The sequence below is a fragment of the Nerophis ophidion genome, linkage group LG11, assembly GCF_033978795.1.
Source record: "Nerophis ophidion isolate RoL-2023_Sa linkage group LG11, RoL_Noph_v1.0, whole genome shotgun sequence".
In the NCBI taxonomy this organism is placed as follows: domain Eukaryota; kingdom Metazoa; phylum Chordata; class Actinopteri; order Syngnathiformes; family Syngnathidae; genus Nerophis; species Nerophis ophidion.
This window is the reverse complement of record NC_084621.1, coordinates 40,636,440-40,660,977: the sequence shown is the minus strand read 5'-3', so window position 1 is coordinate 40,660,977 and position 24,538 is coordinate 40,636,440. Positions and strand designations below refer to the sequence as shown.

Sequence of the window (24,538 nt, the reverse complement as noted above, 5' to 3'; positions counted from 1 at the left end):
AAACAACAGAAAAACGCTCTTTATTTACATGAAAGTATGTTATTTTTTGTCTCTACACTGTTAAAATATTTTTATCTGCGTGCTGTATCAGATTGGTAGGATGGATGACATTTGATTGCTTAATAAACGCCTTTATTTTCATTTTGTGGACTTATTTAGCATCCTTCTTGAGAGCTCTCATTGTGTAATTCAGCAAATATCAATTTAAAAAATGTGTAATTATTTTGCAGAAAAATAAGTGTATGTGCTTTTTCAGGAAGGCGATGTTACTGGGCTCTCTGTGTCTGTATCTGTAAAAAACGCCTCTCAGATGTGGTTGCTGCCAGCCTCTGAGCTAGTCAGATGCTGTCTCTCATCATTTAATACAAAGTAAACCATGAGAAGAAATGTATTCAGCAGTAACAGTTAGTAAAAACAGGTTTTGCAATGAGACGGCAACATGATATGCTGACGTTATTGCTTCTGCTGGGGTGAGACTCACTCCGGGCTCATAGAGCGGTTCATAAACTTAATATTAATTTTAAGTTATCATATGCCGTGTGTACAAATATTTGTCTATATTGGTAGTATTTCCCCCTTTGATAAAATATTAACTTTGTAAATACTGTAAGTTTTCCCGTTGTCATAAATTGAACTTTTGTGCGCCGTGAATCGTGACGTCATTGGCACCCACAGGAATTGATCAGGGAATCTTTAGCCAATTTTTAAACACTTGGTCCTTCTTTCCTTAAAAGTACGTCCTCTGTGCTTGAGCATGTCCATTTTCGTTTTTATAAAATGCGATGACGTGGTGTCTTGTATAGGGTGAACCCCACCTTGCAGCTGGGATAGGCTCCAGCGACCCCGAAGGGGAGAGTGGTAGAAAATGCTCCTTGTTTTTGTTTAAGTCAAGAAACTTTTAAAGCTAATTTTATACCCTTTTAGCTAATTTTGCAAGCGTTCATTTTAAGAGTCTTACACTGTAACTTGGTACGTGACAAATGTTAATTTCTTCAGCTAATGTTTGCTGTTGTACACCTCGTAGAACTTTGTACTCGACACATTCCGTCAGCATGATAACTTTTTTTTTGACAATTAACTTGGTACTTGACACATGTTAACTGTTAGTATGCTAAAGTTAGCGTATTGACATTAGTGTGCTAACCTTTTTAGTTTCAGTCATATAACTTGGTACTTGGCGCATTCTAACTGTTAACATGCTAACGTGATCATTTCAGTTCGGCTTGCACATTTCGGTGGCTTTCGTACAACACAATTCACACGCAATTTCTCACTAAGGTAAATATTGTAGTTAAGACAAGCAGTTCTGTTTTGATCGCTCTAAAGCAGGGGTAGGGAACCTATGGCTCTAGAGCCAGATGTGGCTCTTTTGATGACTGCATTTGGCTCTCAGATAAATCTTAGCTGAGATTGCTTAACACGATGGGTAATGAATAATTCCGCTGGTAATCACAGTGGCAAAAATAACGTTCAAAATATAAAACATTCTCATTCATTTTCATCCATCCATCCGGTTTCTACCGCACCTGTTCAAGAAGTTGCATTAATGGTAAGAAGTATTTTATTTATTTTTGGTTAGCCTCAGAATAACAATGTTATTAAAAAGAATAAGAGACTTATTATATTCTAAAAAATGTTGGTCTTTCTTAAAAATGCACGCATATAGTTGTATTCAGTGTTAAAAATAAATAATTATATCGCTCTCACAGAAATACTTTAAAGTTAGTTATTAGGGGCTGAAATGGTGCTTCGTCATCACCTTTTCAACTTATACATGTTTCATCCTAAATATCTTGAATTCTTGCATGTTATATGAAAGTAAACTAATCTATTGTTTCTGATTTTCTTTACAATTACCGTATTTTTCGGATTATAAATCACTCCGGAGTATACGTCGCACCGGCCGAAAAAGCATAATAAAAAAGGAAAAAAAACATACATACGTAGCATTTTTGGGGGAAATGTATTTGATAAAATCCAACACCAAGAATAGACATTTGAAAGGCAATTTAAAATAAATAAAGAATAGTGAACAACAGGCTGAATAAGTGTACGTTATATGAAGCATAAATAACCAACGGAGAACGTGCCTGGTATGTTAACGTAACATATTATGGTAAGAGTCATTCAAACAACTATAACATATAACACATGCTATACGTTTACCAAATAATCTGTCACTCCTAATCGACAAATCTGATGAAATCGTCTTCCTCGATGTCGCTTCTAAACAACTCTGCCAACTCCAAAGGTATGCGCCGCTTCCTCTTGTCGTTTTCTGCTGCATATTTCACTCCTTCTCAGTTTTTATAAGTTACCGCCAACGATAAAATGATCCATTTTAATAACTACAGTAGTAGCATATAGCAGTTAGCATTCCATGACCCACAATGCACTTCTGCCATGACCCTCCCCCGCTGAATTCTTATAGGTTCACGTGTGTGTGACGATTGCTGACGTTTTCTTCGTCATATATATATATATATATATTATTTGATATTTTACAGTAATGTGTTAATAATTTCACACATAAGTCGCTCCGGAGTATATGTCGCACCCCCGGCCAATCTATGAAAAAAACTGCGACTTATAGTCCGAAAAATACGGTAGGTCTTTTTATACAACCTCAATAACCGTTCTTCTGTGTGCCTTGAATTATTTACCTGGGAACAAATATAATGTTATTGGAACATTTTTTGAGTCGTTTGTTTCATTAAAGGTGCCTTATTTACCAGATCTTTCATATTGTCAGTATTTTTTTCCGCGGGAATACCACACACGATCATTTTCTCTGTTTACTTGTTTGCACAGATGACACCTTCAGGCGCCATGTCAGGGATGCACTCGATCAGCAGCTCCGAAGACATCAAGCCTCCATTCGGCCTGAGGCCTATGTCAGCTCACAGTCCGGGAATCATGTTGTCCCAGAAGCGCCTTTGCGTCATCTGTGGAGACCGCTCATCTGGTGAGTAAATGAACCGCCACCCGTTCTTTCCATTTGAAAGACAACCTGTGTGTGTTGATTTTACTGTAAATATTTGTTTGGGCTTATCTCCTCGTTTTTCATGTGACTGTACTTTTTGTGCACTAGGGAAGCACTATGGCGTGTACAGCTGCGAGGGCTGCAAAGGTTTTTTTAAAAGGACAGTTCGCAAAGATCTGAGTTACACGTGCAGGGACAACAAAGAGTGCCTGGTGGACAAACGCCAGCGCAATCGCTGCCAGTACTGCCGCTACCAGAAGTGCCTGGCCATGGGCATGAAGAGGGAAGGTATGCTGGTTGCTCATTGCATTACAATGTCTCTCAAAGTAGAAAAAAAAACAGCCTAAACAAGTAGCAAGAGACGGGTGAAAGCGTCAGGATGAAAGGTGTCTTTGTGGGACTTCCAATTTGGGAGGTAGTAACAGATGCAGGGGAGGGGCTGGTTTATAATCTAATTCCTTTCTTTCTTCATTGTCCCAATTCTACCCTTTCTCCATTTTTCAATAGCGGTCAAACATGTAAGGTGGAATAAAGAAGATGGAAAGGATGAGGGGTGGATGAGTATGGCATTGACATTTTAAAGCTACTGTCTTTTTTTAATCATGTGTTTTAGTTTTAGTTTGTCCAAATGAACTTGTTTATATCAAACAACGGTTAGATACAAAACTTGTTCCTTTAGTTGATGTATAATGTCCTCTAAGTTGCTCCCCACGTTCACGACTGTCGTCATCACATAAACAGACAGAGTAAGTTATCATGTTTATTTTGCATGGTATTAGGGAGGGAACATGTTTCGAAACACAAAACTGTGTTACTTTATTGAAGCAGTGCCACCCACACTGGTTTAAATGTAACTTAGATAATGGGTTTCATTTTGTAAAGCGCTTTCAGTCACTAGCGAAAAGCACTATAAATATAACTCACTTCACTTCACATGTTAATATCAAACTGGTGCATCGAGGTGCCTTCACACTGGGTAAGGAGAACAAATCATTACCTTCAACATGTTTTATATCAATTATTGTCCAAAAGTAAAATGACAATACAAATAATTATGGCTTGGCGGTAGGGCTGCACGATTAATCAAAATGGAATCGACATTGAGGTTTTAATTAGTGCAGTAAATAACCACAAGTTCTTAGGTTGTTATTTTTGTCTGCACCGTCGCGGGCATTTGGGTGACAGACATGTTCGCCAATCAGAATTGTTGAACGCCGCATTTGTCCCTCTCGTTAAACAGGAATAAAGACATCTTACTTTGTGCCTCGCTCACTGCACTGGAGCACGTTTATTAAACAGTGAAATTAACTGAACAGAGTGGACCTTCTTTTCAGTCGTTTACAATCTGTCTCAGCAGAGACTGGAGCAGGGCGCCGCTGCCAACACTAATAGTACAGAGAGCTTCGCGACTTGCCAGTGAGAAATGCCACAGAGAAACACAAATTAGGCAGAAAAAATAGGATTAAAAAACCAAATGTCCCGTTGTGGGAATACTTCAGCTTCAAATAGGTTGGCCGATATGAGCCCATCAACACGGACGAATGAGGGGAAAAAGCCGTCGTCATCATGTGATGAAATACACAAAAAGACGTCTGATGTCATATTTCCATCTCTGAAAAAAATGAATTTTAAGATGTTAAATATTTAAGTAAACATTTTGCTTACAGAAATTAGTCATTTTTATTATTTGTCAATTTATTTAGGACAAAAGGTTATTTACCTTCTAATTACACAATGGTAAAAACAATTATACAGTAATAAGAAATATAAGTTCATATCCTTTTAAATGGTTACATACAATATTATTATTATAAATTGTGATTGCATTACATCATAATCACTGTATAGGTTTTATTGATTATTTCTTCAGTTAAAGAGCATCATGATGTAGACAAAAGCTCTGGTGCCATGTCCACTCAAACACGGAGAGTTTCAAACGAATAACCAGGGTTTAAATGACTCTATCCACACAGGTGTGGTTTTAGAACTGTCTCGGTCTACTCTACACATAAACCCATATACCTGCTGTCATGCACATTTTGTCTCATCAGAAGCCTGGAAAATCAGCAACAGCTGACTTGGTGGCATTACACTTCTGGTATTAATAATGTTTATTTTGATATACTAGACTTACAATGACATGTATATTTATTTTAAACCCAGCCTACAGTTGCACAGAGCCTTGGGAACATCATGAATCTTTTTTTTAGTGTTTAAAGCGCGGATGCACGCCTGTCCTGCTGAAACCTAACACTTATGGAATTATAACATGTTTTCCTCAGCAATGTAACGTTATAGAGTTAAAGTACCAATGATTGTCACACAGCAGCGTTGGCCGCGCCCGGGAATAATTTTTGGTGATTTAACCCCCAATTCCAACCCTTAATGAGGAGTGCCAAGCAGGGAGGTAATGGGTCCCATTTTTATTGTCTTTGGTGTGACTTGGCATGGTGATATATTACATGTACTGTGAAGTGTACATTAATTACTAAAATCACCGCACACTAACGAGAAAAGGAAAGCCTTTTGCATGTTAAAGGGCTTAAAGTGCACGGACTTGCGTGTTCAGCTGCAAAACCCGTGGAAATATAACGCATTTAATGATCACAATAGAGATACATTAGCAATGAAGTGTACATTGTCTTTAATATTAACAAGGAGGAAGGATGCATCGCATTTTTTTTTTTAGTCGCTCAAACACGTTTCAAGGCTCTATCTACACAAATGGAAGCGACAGACCGTTAACTTCATGATCTGTTATTAAACATGGATTAAAAGCATGAGAAATTGCTGCCCCTTTCTTATGACAAGAAGCAAAAAGTGTTGCTTGTCAAAGTTGATCCATTGTATCCAAAACAGCTGACTGACATTGTCGCTGGCGGGACTTTCTAAAAGGCCATTTTGATGTTTGTTTTTATATCAATCTGGAGTAATAATAGAAGTATGTTTACGTGCAAATGGACAATAAATCCTGTTAGTGTGTGTTTAAAGGTAGCGAAGCGGTGTTGTTGAGTTTTGGAAATGACAGAGCACAACCGTGATTTTATCAAAGGATACACGTCTCCGTTTGTGTCGTGCATATGCATACGCTGAGTTTCGGAACTCTACACTTTGGCCAGCGTTTGCAAAAGTCTTCGTTTTCAAAGACATACTTATGCGTTTACATGTGTACAAGAGGCCTAAGCGTAAGTAATAAGTATGCGTTTATTTAGTATCTTTGTTCGTGTGGACATGACCCGAGTCCGTCTGCATAAAGCCAATATTTTTTCAGGTAAATTATTGCATATTGTTCTAATGTGTGGCGCTTTGAGAAAATGATATGTTGATTGACAGTCTAAAAGTAGCATGTCTTCCTTCACACAGTAGTTTCAGTTGTATGCATTTTTATGTATAAAGAATAAAAATCGCAAATCAAATCGCAATTTTGGAGTCAAAAATTGCAAAAAAACTTTCTCAAAATCATGAGCTTAATAACTTGATAAAACATAGCAGCAATCTCCATAAAAAAACAGCCAATCAGAGTCTACCTTTTGCAGCAACGCTTCTGGTTCTAAGTTGCATCATAAGTAAACAAAATGACCCAAGTTAAAGCTAAAAAGCCTTTAGCGAAATAAATGTTGGTCGTGACTCGGAATTAGATGACCCTGTTGTTGAGAAAGAGTCTAAGACAACCATGGTTGTGTGACGGTAATTTGGGTCGCCAAAGTGATGTTCAGCATATCAAGCTGGTAGTCTCTTAATTGTTGAAAAAGTACAGGTTCGTCCAGATCAGCAATAAAAGTCTGAGAAGATCCTGCATAAACACACCAAATACGTCTTTAATCATCTTAAGGGGCAGTGAATGTCAGTTGTTACCAAACATACTTGGAAGGATACCAACCAACCCTTAATAAATAACAAATCTGCAAATAAAATTGTAGACAGGAAGTTGCACCAGCAGCAACACATGTTTCATAACTGAAATTTAATTGTTTCGTCTTTGATCCATGCCTCACCTCTGCACTATTAGTGAAAGTATTTTTTTTAATAGTTTCAAAACCTGTTCGTATAAAACAAACAGTATTTTTTCAAGCGTATTCTGCAGGTATATAATACGTAATGAAGCATCTGTTACGTTCTGTTGTAAATTGAAATGTGTATACTGTTAACAGTGCTGGACTACAGAATAGAGTTTTTCATAAAATTTCAACAAAATCTGTGACTTGTTTTTTCATAATTAGTAACCTTCTTCATGTAAATCACTATTCCATGTATTGTCTGATTCAGCGGTGCAGGAGGAGCGCCAGAGGAACCGGGAGCGGGAGGGAGAGCTGGAGTTCAGCATGAGCATTAATGAGGAGATGCCGGTGGAGAAGATACTGGAGGCGGAGACTGCAGTGGAGCAGAAGACTGAGCTGCACTCTGATGGAGGCTCTGCGGGCAACTCGGTGAGTGCATGTTTTGCAGACTTTTCATGGTTTTTGATGAAGAACAAAAAATGCACACACACACACACAACAAAAATGCAACATTGAAAAGTACACTTTTTACTTATCTACAAATGCAACCACCACACTGTGTGATAAGCGTATAGGTCGATTGTTGTTTCTGTCGATTGTAGATTGTTGTTGATTGTTCAGTAATGTTTTTTGTTGAAAACAAAAATGTATTAACCAGAAGGCAAAGAGAAATCTATCATTATGTTATTTTCAGTGACGCGGGATAAGGCTATGAATGAATACATTTATGGTAAAATTTCATATGAAGCGCTTTGTCATTTGTTAATTGGCATTTTACATGTGTTATTTCACACTAAACAGGGCCCTCCATGGATCACCATGCCTGTGTCCAGGCGTGTTCGGCATTTAGATAGATAGATAGTACTTTATTGATTCCTTCAGGAGAGTTACCTCAGTTTAGATTCGGGTAGCACTCAGGGTAGACTTATATTTAATGAAATTGTTCTTCCCACCAGTTATTATATTGTTGCAAAATAGAAATTAACCACAAATTGAAACAATATAATGGCAAATGTTAATAGGCTGAAGACTAAATGCTGTGAGCCATCGGGGTACACGACTGGAGGGGTGAGATTCACACCCATGTCTACCCTTAGTGATGCTGTACTGTTCATTTCTAGCCCCACGATGCAGTCACCAACATCTGTCAGACTGCAGACAAACAGCTCTTTGCCCTGGTGGAGTGGGCCAAGAGAATCCCTCACTTCTGTGAGCTGCCCCTTGATGACCAGGTCATACTCCTGCGTGCAGGTGCTTCACACACACACACACACACACACACACACACACACACACACACACACACACACACACACACACACACACACACACACACACACACACACACACACACGTCCACGTCCACGTCTGTGTAAAGGCTATTCAAGTTTTAGATTGTAAAACATTTTTATTTGCAGAACATATTTTTACTGTGTTCTTGACGGTACTAGAACCGTATTTATTTGGAATCAGATTATTACCCACATTTACAGTATCGCACACTGCTAGTGATTTAACAAAATTGAAGACGCATAACATCCAACCGCTTTAGCAAAGAGCAGAGCAAGCCTGCCAACGTGTTGACATCTTTGCCAGGTTGGAACGAGCTTCTCATCGCCTCCTTCTCCCACCGCTCCATTGCCCTGAAGGACGGCGTTCTTCTTACCTCCGAGCTGCAGCGTGAGGGTGTTGGAGGTGCAGGAGTCGGAGCTATTTTTGACAGGTTCATTTATTCACTCATTGACCAGTTTTCATTATAACTGTACTAAGTTCCTTCTCATCAGACTTGTTTTTTTCTTTTTTTCTCCTCAGAGAGAGTGTACAGAGTGCAGAGGTCAGTGCCATATTTGACAGGTAAGACCCCACCTAGTTATATTCACATTTGAATTCAGCATTTCCCTTGTTGTCAAATCATAAAATATCAACAAAACAATGTTGAAACCTTTGTGGACTCAAACATGATACAGGGTCCTCACTGAGCTGGTCAACAAGATGAGAGATATGCAAATGGACAAGACGGAGCTGGGCTGCCTTCGTGCCATTGTCCTCTTCAACCCAGGTGAGCTTGCTGCTGACCACTCAAAGCACAACAACTGCAGTGGTTTTATGTGTGCATAGAAAATTAGTGGGCTACCAACCACTCTTGATAGTCTCCATCAGTGTTTCTCAAATGGGGGTACGCGTACCCCTGGGGGTACTTGAAGGTATGCCAAGGGTTACGTAAGATTTTTTAAAAATATTCTAAAAAGAGCAACAATTCAAAAATCCTTTATAAATATATTTATTGAATAATACTTCAACAAAATATGAATGTAAGTTCATAAACTGTGAAAAGAAATGCAACAATGCAATATTCAGTGTTGAGAAGCTAGATTTTTTGTGGACATGTTCCATAAATATTGATGTTAAAGATTTCTTTTTTTGCGAAGAAATGTCTCTATTACAATCCCCAAAGAGGGCACTTTAAGTTGATGATTACTTCTATGTGTAAAAATATGTATTTATAATTGAATCACTTGTTTATTTTTCAACAAGTTTTTAGCTATTTTTATATCTTTTTTTCCAAATAGTTCAAGAAAGACCACTACAAATGAGCAATATTTTGCACTGCTATACAATTTATTAAATAAGAAACTAAAGACATAGTACTGTATTTTAATTCTTTATCTCTTTTTTTCAATCAAAAATGCTTTGCTCTGATTAGGGGGTACTTGAATTAAAAAAATGTTCACAGGGGGTACATCACTAAAAAAAGGTTGAGAACCACTGGTCTACATAGACGACATAAGTTACTATTTCGTCTTGTGATTGCAATACATCGTGGTAGTTCAGTGGGAGGTTAGATTTGTACTGGGCCTAACCCTAAGCATCACTCACCTAATTTGGGGACACGTTTCATTTTGTACATACATTGGCTGTTCTTGATAGTATATTATTATCAGAGACAACAATCTTAACGTCATCGGTCTCAGCGAAACCTGGCTTAAACCAAACGACTTTTTTGCGCTAAATGAGGCATGTCCTCCTAACTTTACACATGCGCATATTGCCCGTCCGCTTAAAAGGGGTGGGGGGGTCGCACTAATATACAACAAAAACTTTAACCTTAGTCCTAACATAAATAATAAATATAAATCGTTTGAGGTGCTTACTATGAGGTCTGTCACACCGCTGCCTCTACACCTGGCTGTTATCTACCGCCCCCCAGGGCCCTATTTGGACTTTATCAATGAATTCTCAGAGTTCGTTGCTGATCTAGTGACACACGCCGATAATATAATCATAATGGGGGACTTTAATATACATATGAATACCCCATCGGACCCACCGTGCGTAGCGCTCCAGACTGTAATTGATAGCTGTGGTCTCACACAAATAATAAATGAACCCACGCATCGCAACGGTAATACGATAGACCTAGTGCTTGTCAGGGGTATCACCGTTTCCAAAGTTACGATACTCCCATATACTAAAGTATTGTCCGATCATTATCTTATAAAATTCGAGGTTCAGACGCATGTTCGTCAAACTAATAATAATAATAACTGCTATAGCAGCCGCAACATTAATACAGCCACAACGACAACTCTTGCTGACCTACTGCCCTCGGTAATGGCACCATTCCCAAAGTATGTGGGCTCTATTGATAACTTCACTAACAACTTTAACGACGCCCTGCGCAAAACCATTGATAACATAGCACCGCTAAAGTTAAAAAAGGCTCCAATAAAGCGCACCCCGTGGTTTACAGAAGAAACTAGAGCTCAGAAATTATTATGTAGAAAGCTGGAACGCAAATGGCGCACGACTAAACTTGAGGTGCACCATCAAGCATGGAGTGATGGTTTAATAACTTATAAACGCATGCTTACCTTAGCTAAAGCTAAATATTACTCAAATCTCATCCACCGTAATAAAAACGATCCTAAATTTTTGTTTAGTACGGTAGCATCGCTAACCCAACAAGGGACCCCTTCCAGTAGCTCAACCCACTCAGCTGAAGACTTTATGCAATTCTTTAGTAAGAAAATTGAAATCTTTAGAAAGGAGATTAAAGACAAAGCGTCCCAGCTACAACGGGGTTCTATTAACACTGATACGATGGCATATACGGCGGATACTGCCCTCCAAAATTGTTTCTCTCGTTTTGAGGAAATAACATTAGAGGAATTGTTACAACGTGTAAATGGAATAAAACAGACAACATGTTTACTTGACCCTCTTCCTGGGAAACTGATCAAGGAGCTCTTTGTATTATTAGGTCCATCAGTGCTAAATATTATAAACTTATCACTTTCCTCGGGCACTGTTCCCCTAGCATTCAAAAAAGCGGTTATTCATCCTCTTCTCAAAAGACCTAACCTCGATCCTGACCTCATGGTAAACTACCGACCGGTGTCTCACCTTCCCTTTATTTAAAAAATCCTTGAAAAAATTGCTGCGGAGCAGTTAAATGAACACACAGGCAAGCAGTACATGGCCACCGGATCGGACCGGACCCCCTCCACAAGGGAGAGTGAAACATAGAAGAAAAAGAAAAGAAACGGCAGATCAACTGGTCTAAAAAGGGAGTCTATTTAAAGGCTAGAGTATACAAATGAGTTTTAAGGTGAGACTTAAATGCTTCTACTGAGGTGGCATCTCGAACTGTTACCGGGAGGGCATTCCAGAGTACTGGAGCCCGAACGGAAAACGCTCTATAGCCCGCAGACTTTTTTTGGGCTTTGGGAATCACTAACAAGCCGGAGTCCTTTGAACGCAGATTTCTTGCCGGGACATATGGTACAATACAATCGGCAAGATAGGATGGAGCTAGACCGTGTAGTATTTTATACGTAAGTAGTAAAACCTTAAAGTCACATCTTAAGTGCACAGGAAGCCAGTGCAGGTGAGCCAGTACAGGCGTAATGTGATCAAACTTTCTTGTTCTTGTCAAAAGTCTAGCAGCCGCATTTTGTACCAACTGTAATCTTTTAATGCTAGACATGGGGAGACCCGAAAATAATACGTTACAGTTGTCGAGGCGAGACGTAACAAACGCATGGATAATGATCTCAGCGTCTTTAGTGGACAGAATGGAGCGAATTTTAGCGATATTACGGAGATGAAAGAAGGCCGTTTTAGTAAAGCTTTTAATGTGTGCCTCAAAGGAGAGAGTTGGGTCGAAGATAATACCCAGATTCTTTACCGTGTCGCCTTGTTTAATTGTTTGGTTGTCAAATGTTAGAGTTGTATTATTAAATAGAGTTTGGTGTCTAGCAGGACCGATAATCAGCATTGCCGTTTTTTTGGCGTTGAGTTGCAAAAAGTTAGCGGACATCCATTGTTTAATTTCATTAAGACACGCCTCCAGCTGACTACAATCCGGCGTGTTGGTCAGCTTTAGGGGCATGTAGAGTTGGGTCTCATCAGCATAACAGTGAAAGCTAATACCGTATTTGCGTATGATGTCACCTAGCGGCAGCATGTAGATACTGAAGAGTGCAGGGCCAAGGACCGAACCCTGGGGAACTCCACACGTTACCTTAACGTAGTCCGAGGTCACATTGTTATGGGAGACACACTGCATCCTATCAGTAAGATAAGAGTTAAACCAAGACAGGGCTAAGTCTGACATACCAATTCGTGTTTTGATACGTTCTAATAAAATATTATGATCGACGGTATCGAAAGCAGCGCTAAGATCCGGTGGCCATGTACTGCTTGCCTGTGTATCGGCTGGGGACATCTCTGCGCTGCTGATCCGCCTCCGCTTGGGATGGTTTCCTGCTGGCTCCTCTGTGAACGGGACTCTCGCTGCTGTGTTGGATCCGCTTTGGACTGGACTCTCGCGACTGTGTTGGATCCATTGTGGATTGAACTTTCACAGTATCATGTTAGACCCGCTCGACATCCATTGCTTTCCTCCTCTCTAAGGTTCTCATAGTCATCATTGTCACCGACGTCCCACTGGGTCATTATTGTCACCGATGTCCCACTGTGTGTGAGTTTTCCTTGCCCTTATGTGGGCCTACCGAGGATGTCGTGGTGGTTTGTGCAGCCCTTTGAGACACTAGTGATTTAGGGCTATATAAGTAAACATTGATTGATTGATTGATTTGCTGGCATTGAACAAAGGCGTCACAGTCTACCAACTCAGATTCCTTGTTCCTAATCATACCTGTCCCTTAAAGCCCATTCTGAAATTTTAACAGGCGTTTGTGTTCATTCACAAATCGAACAAACCCTGCTTTTAACATGGCATGCAGTAGCCTCCTGGAGAACACTGTCTTCGTCCATTTACTCCTGAGCGCTCAGGCTGCCCTCTTTGGGTCGGCGTTTAATGGATTTGAGGTTGCTTTGTCTAGCACTTTCTTGCCCCCGTGTTCGTCTTCACTTTTGTCTTGAGGCGGGGTCATCTGGGCTTGTTGCTTCTTTAGCACGACGTTTCAGCCTTTTTGGGGCCGCTTAGTAGTGGTGGATTTCCATTCGTTTTTTTTTTTTATGGCTGGGTCGATGGATTTTGTGAAAAAAAAATAGACCCTCCCGACGGATAGTAATACAGTAACGGCACTTTGATAACCTCACAGACTTAAAATGCTAACATGAAAACGAGAGAAATTAACGTCTTTTCCCATCAAAATACTACACTTCAAACTATTCTTGTATTAACACATTACTGTCTGAGCAGCTAAGATATTCAGTTGTGCACATTCAACCTAAAGGCCTCTCTTAAAACAGAGTGATCATTCTATATTTGAGGAATACAAGACAGAGGTGTTTTTATGGTGCGTTTAAGGGCCGCTGAAAAGATTAAGAAACCAAAACGTCCGCCAGGAATAATAAAAAATTAAATGTGTACTTTTCATTGAAATAAAACTTAAATAAAATAAACAATAAAAGCCTATCCAGTAAAACACTGTTTTGGTCTTAAGTTGTTCATCTATCATTAAAGTACACGAAACACAAAACATGCAAAATAGTGTCTTTTTAAAGGGGAACATTATCACCAAACCTATGCAACCGTCAATATATACCTTGATGTTGCAGAAAAAAGACCATGTATTTTTTTAACCGATTTCCGAACTCTAAATGGGTGAATTTTGGCGACTTAAACGCCTTTCTGTTTATCGGTCTGGTAGCGATGGCGTCAGAACGTGACGTCACCGAGGTAATACACCCGCCATTTTCAAATTACAAACACCGGGTCTCAGCTCTGTTATTTTCAGTTTTTTCAACTATTTTTTGGAACCTTGGAGACATCATGCCTCGTCAGTGTGTTGTCAGAGGGTGTAACAACACTAACAAGGAGGGATTCAAGTTGCACCACTGGCAAGAAATCTGCCGCCAGACCCCCATTGAATGTGCCAGGATGTCTGCACATTTTACCGGCGATGCTAAGGCAGACATGGCACAGGGATGTATGGATAACCTGTAGATGCATTTGCAACGATTAAGTCAACGAAATCACAAAGGTGAGTTTTGTTGATGTTGTTGACTTATGTGCTAATCAGACATATTTGGTCGCAGCATGACTGCCAGCTAATCGATGCTAACATGCTACACTAATCGATGCTAACATGCTATTTACGCTAGCTGTATGTACATTTGAAACTAGATACCCACATTTAATGCGAAACAAACACCAATCGACGGATTTAAGTTTATCCAGTGTCATAAGATGCGAAAGTCCTGATCGTTTGGTCTGCACATTTTACCGGCGATGCTAATAAGGCAGCCATGCTATGGGCCACTTCATTAGGTACACTCATGCCATGGCCGAATAGCGTCAATAGCTGTTTGCTCAATAGCTTCAGTTTCTTCTTCAATTTCGTTTTAGCTATCTGCCTCCATACTCCGACAATCTGTTTCAATACATGCTTAATTTATTGAATCGCTTAAGCCGCTGAAATCCGAGGCTGAATCCGATCTAATGTCGCTATATCTTGCTGTGGTAAGCGCCATGTTATTTACATTGGCAGCACTGTATGACGTCACAGGGAAATGGACAGTCGCATCGCAAATAGCGAAAATCGAGAACTTTAAAGTTTTTCGGGGCGATATTCTGGGAGGTGTAAAATTTAGAAAAAAACTTCGAAAAATAAAACAAGCCACTGGGAACTGATTTGTATTGTTTTTAACCCTTTTGAAATTGTGATAATTTTCCCCTTTAACGATGTGTATTTATTTTAGTTATTTAAAAAAAACATTTGGCCAAAAGATATCTGTTTGTGTGTAAGTACTTCTGAGAACATTCAACAATACAGTCATTAAACCTATGAGGATTTTTGTCACGATAACCGGGATATGAATCCCGAGTCCGTAACGTGGTAAATGGTTGACTGATTGTTTTTAGTGTGTTTGATTTAATCTGTGCAATTTCATTGTTGGCATGTTAACCTGGTAAATTCCATAAATTAGCCACACGTTGTATAGAACGCAGGGTAAAAGTGTTGGAAAAAAGTAGCGTTTTTTAGCTTGGAAATGACTGTAATTAAGGCAAAAAAAGATATGTAAATTTGTTCAAATGATCTGCCAGATTTCCTAGGTGTCAGAGCAGACCACAGCCACAAGTTCATGAAATTGAATATAACATGCACGTTATGTATTTTGCCATTTTAAACTGGTGTGAAGATGAATGGTTGAATGTCGCCCACTTCTCACCCAGAGTCATCTGGGATAGGCTCTAGCTCAGTGGTTCTTAACCTGGGTTCGATCGAACCCAAGGGGTTCGGTTAGTCGGCCTCAGGGGTTCGGCGGATCCTCCGCCGCAGAGTTCACGACACACTGTGTTTCATTGTGTAAATAAAAACTTCTCCCTATCACCATATTATGGATACCCACAAGGAATGTTCCTTCTAATTTTCCATCTGATTTACAGATGTGTAATTTTTTGTTTGTTCATGCACTGTTGGTTTTGTTCTTTGATCAATATGATGTTCATGCACGGTTCATTTTGTGCACCAGTTAAAAAAAACATGTATCTTTGTCTTGAGTTTCAAAAAAAAAAAAAAAAATACCCAACATTTTATTTTTCACTAAAGAATGGTTCGGTGGATGCACATATGAAACAGGTGGGGTTTGCTACCGCCAACAAGGTTAAGAAACACTGCTGTAGCTTATGCAGAACTGAGGAAAAGTTGTAGGAAATGAATTGTGAAGCAGCGCCCTCTGGTGGATGACCTGTTGATGACTGTTGTCCTACAGATGCAAAAGGTCTGTCTAACACGGGGGAGGTGGAGCTGCTGAGAGAGAAAGTCTATGCTTCCCTGGAGGCCTACTGCAAGCAGAAGTACCCCGAGCAGCAGGGCAGGTAATTCATTCCTCTTATTATTCCCCCTTTTCCAAATCCCAACATGTAGTACGTGCATCATTTGCTGCTGTCCCCACGCCAGGTTTGCCAAGCTTCTCCTGCGACTCCCCGCTCTGCGCTCCATCGGCCTGAAGTGTTTGGAGCACCTGTTCTTCTTCAAGCTGATCGGCGACACGCCCATTGACACTTTCCTAATGGAGATGCTTGAAGCCCCTCATCAGCTGTCCTAGAAAGCAGACTGTGGTGAGCTGTAAAGAAGCGTGGGACTGGAGTGTGGCACTTTAACTTTTGGAAAGATATGTCCGCTTGTCTCACTGCTATCTGGGTTCCACTTCCTCTTTTTTGTGATATTTAGTGCTGCACAGAATTGCTCTCTGTAGACCAAACCCGATGCTCAGCATGATCTTCAAGCTGGTGCTAAGTGTTAAACTTCATGGTGGATTGAAAGAAGTCTTTTTAAACTTCCCTCACAGGCTATATACCATTTTCTATAAGCTTTTTAGACACGGCTTAAGTCATCCCTTTTAAATGGAACCAGATGGCGAGCATGAGTTGAAGACCTAGTCTTCTTTTTAGTCATTTCTATTCCCCACGGCTGTCCAACGGCTGCAAAGCTCCGCCTCTTCGGCAAGATGAAATCTGAGCAGAGGCGGAGCGATTGCTGCCGACTCCCACGTTTAGACTCGTTTACGACCTTTTTTTCTAAGTCCAATCACTTGACTGTTTTTTATTTCTAAAAAGATCAACGCCCGCCAGCTAAATGCGGCGTTTGGTGCTATTTCAGAGAAAACCGCCACATTATTTGGTTTGAAAACTTGACACCTAAGAGGATATGCAAAATATGACCTTTTTTATTTTTGGTAAAAAAAAATGTAGCAATATAAAATGTTAAAAGTGCGTCAGAGCTTTCTGCCTTTCACTCGTTCAGGGTTTTACAAAGTAAATCATGTCTGATGGAAAGGGAATATTCCATTTTGTAATTTATACAATTGTGAGGTACTGTGCAAAAGTAATTGTTCAGGGAACATGTATATTGGTTTTAATTATGATCAGGAGATACAAATTATAAAATTCTTAGAACTGTACCCCCCCCCCCTTTTTTTTTTTTCAGTTTTCAGCTAGCAGAACATGTGTTGGGTTGCACTGGATTTGCTGACAGTGTTTAGTTGGTGTTTCTTTTATGCTCCATTGTATTTCCCTCCAGCATTCTTTCCTTTTTGCTAGGTAGCTGTCCTGTTCCTTGTATTGTCTCTGCAGTTTATTCATCACCGTCACGTTTAGGTCCAGAGCACCTCGAAACAAAACAAGAGGCTGCAAATAAACATCGTTGATAAACAAGACCTCCAGGTGCTCTTGAACACACACGGACTTGAAGCATGAGTTGTGTGGTGGACTTAAAATAAACATAAAACTTTACATTTGGGACTTAGTGTGTGACACTTTTTTTTCACGAACACAAAAAAATAACACTTGACACCAAAAGTAGATTTCACAAGCCTTTTAATTCCAATATTAGCTGCAGATAAAGCCAATGTGGGACACTTGAGTGTAGGGGTGGCGCTCTAACAGGAACAAACATAATCCTAAAATCATAGGGTACCTTGCAAAAGTGACTTTTTAAAAAACAGCACCGCTTGCTTTAAATTATATTTAGAATAATACTGTTTTTGTCTATATTACACTGTTCTACACACATTTTACGTTATGGTCTATTTACAAATCTGTCTGCTTGTAAAAACGAGTTCAATGCGACACTTGGAATCTAAGGTGCTGAATACTCCACTGCTGCTGGCGCCTCATTTTCTTAATGGCTATGCTCCATTAAAACTTCATGGGGGAAAAAAAACATTTTGAAACATCAAATTAGACGACAACATATTAACAGACCTACATTTTTTTTGTTATAAAATAATCCCTTTTCACTTCAATATAAATGTGCATCATGTCACCAATAATGTTCACATTCAATGTTTAAAGAGGAGTGCTTCAGTTGTGGAGCCTTTCAAGTAAATGTAAGGCAAAAAAAGCAGTCAATTGTCATAAATATTCATAGCTACTTTATATTTGAATGCAAACAGGCTTGAAAAAATGGATTACAACTAAATCACATCTGTGATCTGCCCTTTTATTGAAATAAATAAGTGTGACAAAGGCACTGAAATGTGCATTTTAACACATTATAGTGGATTATAGTGTGAAATGTTTTTGTCCATGAGTTCACATTCTAGTGATAGCCAACCGTGCACCTTCTGCAGATACACACAGTAGTATCGAACACAGTAACATCTCTGGGACCCCCAAACAACTTTCGGCCACATAATGATGCGTTTAGGTGCTCTTAGAGTGCAGTTCAAAGAGGGTTCAAGCAGTGCATTCGCATAGCTTTTAGGGTCACACAAACAAGCTGCGTTTTTTTGTTCACACCTGCATGTCAGAACCATTGGACAAGCCCGTGATGTTGGCTTCCTCTGACGTCAAACCACCCTTTAGCGTCCTCCTCACTGCACAACAACAAACAACAGTAAGCATCCTTCAACTAAAAATGGCCGCCTTTGTCCATTTCAAGCAACTCACGTGATTTGCGATTGACTCTTGAGCGCCGCCTCTCGCGAGGTTGTGTTCTCTGGCTGGGGCCCTGAGTGGCTGAGCGCACAATTCGCTCCATGATCTCGTCAGCTGTGTCGTCTGTGCAGTTGTTGGCGTCATCGTTGGCCACGCACCACGGAGGGACTCGGCCTGAACGTGCAAAAATCAACGTGCTGTCATGATGGTGTAGGTCAATAATGCACTCAGGGAAGCAAAGACCCCAGGAGAGTACTCAGAGTATTGAACTGGAGTACAAGAAAACAACAAAAAAAAACACCCAAGAAAATATAAAACAGTAACGGATTTAATCACTTCAGCTTTGTTCGATTTTACTATCAATTGTCTGTGTTTGTGGCCAAAAATGATGAAGGGTCAAATGGAACAGAATTAAATAAATACAAATTTAAATAATTAGTTTGTGTCAATAATAAATTAGAATTAAATATATTAATGTGGTAATAAATGTCTCATTTATTTAGTTTTCCATCCATCCATTTTCTACCGCTTATTCCCTTTCGGGGTCGCGGGGGGCGCTGGCGCCTATCTCAGCTACAATCGGGCGGAAGGCAGGGTACACCCTGGACAAGTCGCCAGTTTTGTTTTGTTTAATTATTTCAATATTTAATTATATATTTCATGATTTATTTAAATTAAATGTACTTTTACATTAAAATAATGATGCATTTATGTTACAAAATGATACATGTATTTATATATAATTTATAATATAAATATAGATAAGTATCATTTTTTTATTATATGTATTTTTACATTAAATGAATGACACATTTATACTATAAATTATATATATGTATGCATATCATTTATAATATATATAAATATAAAATTCATTATATATATCTATATATAGCAACTTGTGATATAAGTGTATTTATCATTTAATGTAAAAGTACATTTAATAGTTTAAATATTTAATTATTGATTTTATTTCAGAATTCATTTCTTAATGCTTGAATTATTTATTTCACAATATAATTATTTTATGAACCTGCGTGTCAAAATATCATGAATTTGTTTATCTGTCAAACTTACTCATCAAAGTGAGTGGGCATAAAATAAATTGATGACACATTTACATATTGGTGTAATTAATTCCAATTATAGTAGCCAGGGACTCTTAAGTATTTTTTTTTAACTACATTGCAATAGTTTCACGAAATTATACCATATATTGTCCTTCAGCATTGCTATTATACAAATAAATAAACAGTAAGTACAACAAATGTCATTTATTGGAAAAGGTAAAAAATAAAAATTAATTAAAAAATGTTCAAAAGTAATTAAAAGATGCATTTATTCAATACATTTTGTCCCATGCAACCCTGTTATTGTAATAAGTTTTTAAATATATTTATTTTAAATATCTGTTCCATTAACCATGCATAAAAATGTCCATTAACCAGGTCAATTTTCAAAATTTTAACTTTTTTTTATGGTTGTTTACCAAACCATTTATACATATTAATGCTAGACACTTGATGCAGTAAATAAACAAAATAACATAAAAAAATTACTTACTAATACTGACATTTCTGGCCAATAAAACAGAATGTCTTTTAAAATACAACAAAAGCCAGAGAGGTATCCATCCATTTTCTACCACTTATTCCCTTTGGGGTCGCTGGTGCCTATCTCAGCTACAATTGGGCAGAAGGCACTTACACCCTGGACAAGTCGCTACCTCATCGCAGGGCCAACACATATAGACAGACAACATTCACACTCACATTCACACACTAGGGCCAATTTAGTGTTGCCAATCAACCTATCCCCAGGTGCATGTCTTTGGAAGTGGGAGGAAGCCGGAGTACCCGGAGGGAACCCACGCAGTCACGAGAGGACATGCAAACTCCACACAGAAAGATCCCGAGCCCAGGATTGAACCCCAGACTACTCAGGTCCTTCGTATTGTGAGGCAGACACACTAACCCCTCTAACACCGTGAAGCCCGCCAGAGAGATAAAAAAGTACACATGTACACAACTACTAGCCAATTACATACAGCTGGAGCAGTAAATGTAAACTATCAATTGTGTACCGCTGGCACCCATCCATCCATTTCCTACCGCTTGTCCCTTTTGGGGGTGATGGAGCTGTCACGGCAGATTTCTTCCCCCCTAAAACTCCCCTGCCCCCCATTTACTTTCGGGGTCATGATTAATACAGACGTTTTGTTAACGCTATATTATAAAAATACAGACGTTTTGTTAACGCTATATTACAAAAAAAAATAAAAAACAATTTACAAACACAAGCTATGGGATGACGCATTTACTTCCGGGGTGACGTTTCCTCTTATGTCATCCCATAGCTTGTGTTTGTAAATTGTTTTTTAAATTTTTTTTTATAATATAGCGTTAACAAAACGTCTGTATTTTTATAATATAGCGTTATATTTTTTTAATATAGTGTTAACAAAAACGTCTGTATTAATCATGACCCCGGAAGTATATGGGGGGGGTGGGGGGGGTTGTAGGGAGAAGAAATTTGGCGTTACAGAACCTATCTCAGCTGCATTCGGGCGGAAGGCGGGGTACAACCTGGAAAAGTCGCCACCTCATCACGGGCCAAAAGAGACAGACAGACAACATTCACACTCACATTCACACACTATGGCCAATTTAGTGTTGCCAATCAACCTATCCCCAGGTGCATGTCTTTGGAGGTGGGAGGAAGCCGGAGTACCCGGAGGGAACCCACGCATTCACGGAGAGGACATGCAAACTCCACACAGAAAGATCCTGAGCGCAGGATCGAACCCAGGACTACTCAGGACCTTCATATTGTGAGGCTGATGCACTCAATTTTGGTATTTTCTGGAAAAGTCAAAAAGTTCAAAACCTTCTCTTGATTTGGTTTGGAGAATTTGGTATGATGCTGTAGCAGAGGACAAGTATGAATATAACCATTGTACTTGAAGTTGTGTCTGGTTGGATTATGATTAACAAAGTATTCAGTTTAAAATCCATAATTACATTTGACCAAACATTAGTTGATGAGGATGTGTTAGTGAGAGGCACCTTTAGTGCTGCCAGGTCGCGTGCGAGCGCGGAGGCCCGGCATGGTGGAGGTCTCGTTGTCTCCGTCGCTCTGTAGGCTGCTCTTCAGCACAGCCTTCATGTTCTGGTGCTCGGCGGCATCCTCAGCGTACTGGATGCCTTGAGGTTGGCTCTCGTGTGCGTCGGGCTGCGGGCCTCCGAATTTACCGCTCTGTAGAAAAGGAGACTTGTCGTTTCTAGGGCGACCATGCTTTTCTCAAGCAAACTTTGATACTACTTATGATGACAAAGCACTTTGTAAACATGACGAGTCATCATAATATATCTCCAACTAACATCTGTAGTTCTCAAATATTGCAGTCGTGTTACCTTCTTTATTCATGCTTGGAACAATACAAAACCTCCAGCTAGGTGGCAGCAGTGTGCAATTATATGAGGCAAAAGGCTGGGCAGCAAATAAAAGGAAGTATCCTTAGCTCTAGTTTTTAACTTGGGAGCCGCATTGGGCTAAAAAAATTTGGTCGGGGGCCTAAAGCCAACTGCATGTAAGGTAAACATGTGCGTGTGTCTATATATATATATATATATATATATATAGAGAGAGAGAGAGAGAGAGAGAGACACACACACATCATATATACACATACATATATATGTGTGTATATGTACATATATATATATACATGAAATGGTAAATGGTTGTACTTGTGTAGCGCTTTTCTACCCCTTTTTAAGGAGCCTAAAGCGCTTTGACAGTATTTCCACATTCACCGATTCACACACTGATGGCGGGAGCTGCCATGCAAGGCGCTAACCAGGTCCCATCAGGAGCAAGGGTGAAGTGTCTTGCCCAAGGACACAACGGACGTGACTAGGATGGTAGAAAGTGGGGATTGAACCAGTAACCCTCAGATTGCTGACACGGCCACTTTCCGAACTTCACCATGGCGTCCGACATATACGTACACATGTACACATATATATACATATACATATATATATATATATATATATATATATATATATATATATATATATATATATATAAATGTAGATATATAAATGTAGATATATAAATATATATATATACATATATCTACATATATAAATGTATATATATATACATATACATAGGTATATATATATATATATCCATCCATCCATCCATCCACTTTCTACCGCTTATTTATATTATATATATATATATATATATATATATGTGATTTTGTATGTACAATATATTTGCATCAGCCACTTGGAGATCCCAATCTAAAAGAGCGGGTGCTGTGCCCAGGGACCAAGGGACCACCGGTCCCATGCAGCCAGGCCGGCCAGCGACAGGAACCCCAGAACCGGGCCCACCGTGCTGCCCAGCAGTGGCAGGCCAGCAGAGGACACGGCACGGTAGAGGCAGGAGACAGCCATCCCCCAACCCAGTGAGAGACCCCACCTCAAAACACGTTGCATAAACACAAAAATAATAACATTATATCCAAGGGGGGGTCTAAAGCGGTTGAAGATTTTGAAGGGTTGAAAGTTAAAAAAAAACTAAATCATTAATTTACTTGACACTTGAATGAGTGTGCCCCATCAAAAAAAATACTTATTATTGTTATTTCTTAAACAAAGAGCATAAAACATTATATATATATATATATATATATATATATATATATATATATATATATACACACACAAAATATATATATAATAAAGTCCATACCAGGAAGTAGTTGCCTCACACGTACATCAAAGCACCTATTCGACAAATGTTATTAGTCTCGCAGGTGTTTTATGCTGCTATATTAGTCACAGCAAAAAGGTTTTCCATGCGAGCGACTGCAGGCAAGGCTCCTCCTACCTCGCCATTGTCATCATTGCCGTCCTCAAACTAGAAAGATTTAGGAGGTCAAACAAACACTTTTTAGATCAAACGGAACCATTGGATGACAACACAATACGACATGATCTCCTCAGATCCAAACAACAAAAATGTTGTGTTTTAATATTTAATATTGTGCTGCGTGTACAATTCCTAACTAGTGCGAAAGTGGTGTAGGCTGCCTTATTTAAGAGAGTATTATGTGCGGAGACTGGTTGTCACCATGGAGACACTCATTTCCTTCCACATTAATGGCATCATTTGCTCTATAACCTGTGCTGTTATGTTGTTGAATATGCAGCACACAAATATAATCTGGGGCTCCCGGCACAATATTGAAGCGCAATCTTAATAGAACCTACTTAAAGTTCCAATTACAAAAAAAAAACAACACCATTAACAAACTGTCACCAAATCGAAACGATTGGATTTGTTTTAATTGGTCCCTTAAGTCTTTCCAGCAGCTGTAAAATTATACAGTGATATTGGCGGAATACACAAAATGTCTTAGTATTTTTTATTTCTGTCTAAATATGTTGACACCCACATGTACAGATCATTGTCTGTCCATAGATAGATGGATAGATAAATAGATAGATAGATAGATAGATAGTACTTTATTGATTCCTTCAGGAGAGTTCCTTTAAGAAAATTTAAAATCATCAATCGTCTCTTTTCTCACAGCCTTTTGTGCGTAACTGTTCCAGTTTGGGCTTGAATTTCAATCGTGCTAAATAATACAGACTCAAAACAGTTCAAGTCTTGATACATCACATA

General features: G+C 39.1%; 2 protein-coding genes across 9 annotated transcripts in view; one reads left to right on the top strand and one right to left on the bottom strand.

Annotated features, from left to right (window-relative positions):
- LOC133562083 (retinoic acid receptor RXR-beta-A-like) overlaps positions 1–17,689 on the top strand; it is a 32,419-nt gene extending 14,730 nt beyond the window's left edge. For 3 of the 4 annotated variants that reach the window (XM_061915933.1, XM_061915930.1, XM_061915934.1), the window contains 10 exons: positions 2,812–2,965; positions 3,092–3,271; positions 3,491–3,544; positions 7,250–7,410; positions 8,103–8,232; positions 8,578–8,704; positions 8,794–8,835; positions 8,949–9,040; positions 16,168–16,273; positions 16,356–17,689. In XM_061915933.1, the coding sequence (XP_061771917.1) occupies positions 2,812–2,965; positions 3,092–3,271; positions 3,491–3,544; positions 7,250–7,410; positions 8,103–8,232; positions 8,578–8,704; positions 8,794–8,835; positions 8,949–9,040; positions 16,168–16,273; positions 16,356–16,503 (1,194 nt within the window). In that variant the 3' untranslated portion in view covers positions 16,504–17,689. The remainder of the gene's footprint in view (positions 1–2,811; positions 2,966–3,091; positions 3,272–3,490; positions 3,545–7,249; positions 7,411–8,102; positions 8,233–8,577; positions 8,705–8,793; positions 8,836–8,948; positions 9,041–16,167; positions 16,274–16,355) is intronic. The other variant, XM_061915932.1, reaches the window with a different exon arrangement.
- Positions 17,690–17,756: 67 nt separating this feature from the next.
- Positions 17,757–24,538, bottom strand: part of fhod3b (formin homology 2 domain containing 3b) — a 242,668-nt gene continuing 235,886 nt past the window's right edge. For 4 of the 5 annotated variants that reach the window (XM_061915920.1, XM_061915921.1, XM_061915924.1 and 1 more), the window contains 4 exons: positions 23,741–23,770; positions 21,901–22,090; positions 18,848–19,009; positions 17,757–18,774 (listed from right to left, as the gene is read on the bottom strand). In XM_061915920.1, coding sequence (XP_061771904.1) covers positions 18,692–18,774; positions 18,848–19,009; positions 21,901–22,090; positions 23,741–23,770 — 465 coding nt within the window. In that variant the 3' untranslated portion in view covers positions 17,757–18,691. The remainder of the gene's footprint in view (positions 18,775–18,847; positions 19,010–21,900; positions 22,091–23,740; positions 23,771–24,538) is intronic. The other variant, XM_061915923.1, reaches the window with a different exon arrangement.